We start from the raw sequence: 5,448 nt of genomic DNA on the forward strand, positions 1-5,448 counted from the left end.
AAATGTTCGTCGACTACCTTTTTTCACTGACAAAAAACAAGATAAAAACTAAATAATAACTAAGCTATGATGACTAAAACTAAGACTAAATATATTGACAATTTCGTCAACAAATAAAAACTAGACTAATATGTTAGTGAGGGACTAGAGGAGAAGAGATCCAGTAGAACTAAAAGACAAGTCATGTTATGTTTGGTTGCGCTCGGGTGTTGCGCTCTAAAAAAAACGATCAACAAGCTCACAACCCGTTGTGAGCTTGTAGATCGGCTATTTTCAGCATGCAACCAAGTGTATGGTGCGACGCATTGTGAGCTTGTAGATCTGCTATTTTCAAAAGATTTGTATACATTTGAAAACTTGAAATGGGACATTTTGTATAATGAGTATTTTTACTTTTGGTACTTTGAGTACATTTTGATGCCAAACATTAGTCAAACATTTGAGTACTTCTTCTACCACTGGATATCAGTGCCAAAAAAAAGCAAGCATTCAAACCTGACAGGTGTCGAGGTCACTGTCAGGTCTAAATCAAACCCCGATAACACGTGTTAATCGTGCTAAAGGGGCTAGCTTGCTATGGGGCATGCTGTTGAACTACAAAACTATTTACAGATGCCCAAGATATAACATTTTATTCAAAAATGTTACTGTTCAGGATTAAAAACTCGAAACATAACTAAGGTAGCAGATCTACAAGCTCAAAACGAACATCTTTGTTACGCTGAAATGTCTTCCGCAACACTTTCCTCCCATTATGTAAACAAAAGCTGGCCAGCGATCCCATTGGTTGGCAACAACGCGCTGTGCATTGTGAGTCATACGTACATGGGGGCGCGGCCTTAGCTTAGTGGGTAGAGGAGAGAGAGGCCATCTGGTCATCAGAAGGTCGCCGGTTTGGCTCCCGGCCCTGGCCAATGTGTCCCGGTGGCGGTGTCCCTGAGCAAGACACTTAAAAATTACTTATTTTCTATCAATTACACACCCCATGAAGCCTTGAATTCATGACGAACTGTTTTCTTTTTTTTTTGCATTCCTGAGACAATAATTTGATGACCAGCGGAGACTCCACTGGTTGAGTCTCATACAAAATGCTTAAGAACGCGAATTAAAAATAAAAAATGCCATTAATTCAAGGCTTTATGGGTGTGTAATTGATAGAAAATACGTAATTGGGTGAACTACTCCTTTAACCCCCAAATGCTCCTCAGCACTAATCATAACCATCAGAGCAGTCCCATCAGCTGGGTGAAGCTGAAAATAAGCTAATCTAATAAGGGACTAATAAGGTAATCAAATCAAATAAATAATTCTATACATACTTAGCAGAATACCACCCCTCAGGCAGCGGCCTTAGCTTGGTTACCCATTCAAACCGGGAACACATCTGTGTCATTTTTAGATTTCTTTGGCTATTCAAAAAAAAAAATGTTTTTTTAATCGTGGGAAATTTGTGCAAATCTTTGAATATATATATAAAACAAATGTAAGTGAACATTTGTAACTATAATCTTTGCTTCTGGGGATTCTTTTTGCACACAGACACTGTCTACTACAGGAAGTGTGCCTGTTAACTATGCAAAATAAAGTTCTGTTGGACCCAGGGGACATTCTCTGCAATCAGCCCTAGACGCTCTTATAGTACGTAATAAAAGCAAGATTGAAACCGTAGGTGTATGGATGTGGTGTGTTGTCCATATTTCTCTCTCGCTCTCTCTGTGTGTGTGTGTGTGTGTGTGTGTGTGTGTGTGTGTGTGTGTGTGTGTGTGTGTGTGTGTGTGTGTGTGTGTGTGTGTGTGTGTGTGTGTGTGTGTGTGTGTGTGTGTGTGTGTGTGTGTGTGTGTGTGAGACGGGGAGAGAAAGAGAGAGAGAGAACAAAATGTTTGACATCATCTAGTGAATTAAACTCCAGATTTACCGTCCCGCCCCCTGAACACTCCTCCCTGGAGGGTTGCGTTCTGAGTGTTAGTGTCATATTTCTCTTTAGCAGAGAACATTTGGACTTTTTACGACACGTACCGCACTTCCATTAAAGCTTGGTGAACAAATCAGATTATATTAATACTGTTGTTGGCCACTCTGGGTGGCCGTAGTGATAACAACTAAGCATTATTTAGGTCTGATTCTGAGGACGCACTTCAAGGTCATTGCCAGCGTGGGCAGACAGAGACTTTCTCGTGAATTTTTAATTATCCTACACTGTCTGTCTCCCTCTCAGCTGTCCTACCGCCTGTCTCTCAAATACTGTCTGTCTCTCAGCTGTCCTACCGCCTGTCTCTCAAATACTGTCTGTCTCTCAGCTGTCCTACCGCCTGTCTCTCAAATACTGTCTGTCTCTCAGCTGTCCTACCGTCTGTCTCTCAAATACTGTCTGTCTCTCAGCTGTCCTACCGCCTGTCTCTCAAATACTGTCTCTCTCTCAGCTGTCCTACCGTCTGTCTCTCCTACACTGTCTCCCTCTCAGCTGTCGTACTGTCTGTCTCTCCTACACTGTCTCCCTCTCAGCTGTCCAACCGTCTGTCTCTCAAACACTGTCTGTCTCTCAGCTGTCCTACCGTCTGTCTCTCCTACACTGTCTCCCTCTCAGCTGTCCTACCGTCTGTCTCTCAAACACTGTCTATCTCTCAGCTGTCCTACCGTCTGTCTCTCCTACACTGTCTCCCTCTCAGCTGTCCTACTGTCTGTCTCTCAGCTGTCCTACTGTCTGTCTTCGTACTGTCTGTCCTCTTTTTAGGTAGCAGAGCTGAAGAGATGCATTGTGGGAAGTGCCATGAGAGTACTGAAACTTTTCTAGCTGAAAAAAAGTTTTTTCTTCTAACTTCCGGTGTTCTCAGCTCGGGATTTTTAAAGAAATGAAACACGTGTTTCCTCTGCCGTTCCATTAGTAACTCAAAATGTACGAATGGAACCAAATTAAAGTTAAAGGGATATAACATTTTATCATCTACTCTGAATTTTGTGAGCACAAAAGCCGAGTAGACGATGAAATGACCCCAAACATGTTTGAAAGTGAAATGTCCCTTAAATATCACACTGACAGGCCTGTCGCGGGTTCGACCTTTACTGCGTGTCACCACCCCATCTCTTTCCCCATTTCCTGTCAGCCTACTTCCCCTATGCCTCTCTATGAATAGCATAAAATATATATATCGCATAATATATCACACTGACATATCATCATTCATAGGGACATCATTCAGTGGTAAATATGAGCGGTAGGACAGAGAGGACCCAACCAGGTGTTGTCACAAGTAGCCGGAAGAGCCATAGAGGGAGAAGGCTGCTAAATGGTCACTACTATGTTATTTCTTTCTCTTTTTTAGTAACTTTTAGCCGTTCTTCACTGATGCTGCTGAGTGGACATGGAAAGTGAGTTGTGCTTTTACAAAAATAGAAAACACTTTTTTTTACTGCAGTAGATTACAGCCCAACACGCACGCACTTACACACATGCACGCAAGCACAAACACACACACGCACGCACGCACGCACGCACGCACGCACGCACGCACGCACGCACGCACGCACGCACGCACGCACGCACGCACGCACACACACACACACACACACACACACGCACACTATACTGCATTGTGGGCGTGTCTACACCACTGTTTCTCAACATCCGGTGCAGTCCAAACAGACACTTGAGGGGTCTGTAACTCTGAGAGTGTACAAATGGAACCAAATGGACCCGTAAGGTTCCCCAGACCCAACAAGTGCTCTACTCTATGACGAGCTAACCCTGCTGTGACTCCTCCCCCTGACCTCACCCTGACCTCTATGACATCATCGGGATGCTTCGTCAGGATGCGATGAGTGGTCTTTGGTAGGCGGGGCTTCAACACCTTTGCAGTCTCTCTCTGTTCCGTGATTGGTTGGTGTCGGGGGCGTAGGGCGGAGGGCAGGGAGGGGGGGGGGGCGGGGCGTTCAAGTGTCGTGACTCTCCGGCGGAGAGGTGGGTCACCTCTGACAACCAATCAGGGCCAAGGTGACGCAGAGCTGCCATATATGGGAAAATGCGGGAGGGGCCACAGAGCGTAGATCTGTGAGAGAGAGAGAGAGAGAGAGAAAGAGAGAGAGAGAGAGAGACAGACAGACAGACAGACAGACAGACAGACAGACAGACAGACAGACAGACAGACAGACAGACAAACAGACAGAGAAAGACACAGAGAGGCAGAGAGAGGTAAAAAAAAACACATCACTTACACAAAACTTTAACATGTAACTATAGATTAAACAAAGAACATTCAACTACAGTACATACATACAGTATTTGATCACACCAATTCACACCAAAACACACCCATAAAGACATCAGACTATGTGAGTTCATTAGGAGCTGAAGTCATGAACTCACTGTTAGACGGAGGGTTTTTGCACACGCCCTCTTCGATGGTCACGTCATCGATGGCGATGTCCCCCTCGATCCCAGAGCCACGGACCCCCTCCAAGACCACCTGCACACACACACACACACACACACACACACACACACACACACACACACACACACACACACACACACACACACACATTAAGACATGAGGCCGATTCTTCGAATGCCTTCTAAATCAAACTTTTTCCTGCCAAGGACACCCCAAATGATATGTGTTTGGTAGATCTACAATGTGTCGTGTTGTGATGTGACGCACAAAAAAAAATAATATATATATATATATTTCTGCCTGACAGCAGCAATTTACTGGGTGCGGTTGTGATGTGTGTCAGCACCTGGAAGGCGGAGGTCGGGTGGATGTTGATCTTGGTCTGTCTCCACCTGTCTCCTTGGTTACCAGAAAGACTCCACACCGACGTGTCAGTCGCAGTCTGAGCTTTCTGGCGCAGAAGCACATTCAGAGCACCTGGTGAGATTAAATATAAACATATACACACCTGGTGAGATTAAATATAAACACATACACATCTGGTGAGATTAAATATAAACACATACACACCTGGTGAGATTAAATATAAACACACCTGATGAGATGAAATATAAACACATTTACACCTGGTGAGATTAAATATAAACACATACACACCTAGGATTATTATATACAAAATGTACATACTGTAAACCCAGTCAGAGATGATTTACCCACATGAACTCTAGCATCGCTATTATTTTTGTCTTTCTTTTTTAACCCCAAGGTCTTTTTTGTTACATTCACAGGGATTAACACAACAGGCAGTAAAGAGGCAACATTACAAACAAATTAACAACAGCATAGCTTCACCCGGTGATGGAAGAAGTACTCACTTTTTTTTTTACTTACGTAAAAGTATCAATACCCTATTGTAGAAATAATCTGTTACAAGTGCAATGTCCTTAAAGTACCAACATTAAAAGTACGCAATACCCATTCTGCAGAATGTCCCATTTCACAAGTTTTCAAATGAATAAAATGTATAAAAATCCTTTGAAAATAGCAGATCTACAAGCTC

The 5,448-nt window shown here is 43.5% G+C and overlaps 1 protein-coding gene across 1 annotated transcript in view; it reads right to left on the reverse strand.

The window, feature by feature from the left end:
* Positions 1–3,960: 3,960 nt before the first annotated feature.
* The window catches only part of LOC311036128 (MAM domain-containing glycosylphosphatidylinositol anchor protein 2-like), a gene marked incomplete at both ends in the record, with an annotated part of 96,060 nt that continues 94,572 nt past the window's right edge, over positions 3,961–5,448 (reverse strand). The window contains 3 exons of the mRNA XM_084044652.1: positions 3,961–4,043; positions 4,361–4,460; positions 4,735–4,865. Coding sequence (XP_083900778.1) covers positions 3,961–4,043; positions 4,361–4,460; positions 4,735–4,865 — 314 coding nt within the window. The remainder of the gene's footprint in view (positions 4,044–4,360; positions 4,461–4,734; positions 4,866–5,448) is intronic.

This window comes from Gymnoscopelus microlampas, assembly GCF_963454915.1.
Source record: "Gymnoscopelus microlampas genome assembly, chromosome: 20".
NCBI classification, from domain to species: domain Eukaryota; kingdom Metazoa; phylum Chordata; class Actinopteri; order Myctophiformes; family Myctophidae; genus Gymnoscopelus; species Gymnoscopelus microlampas.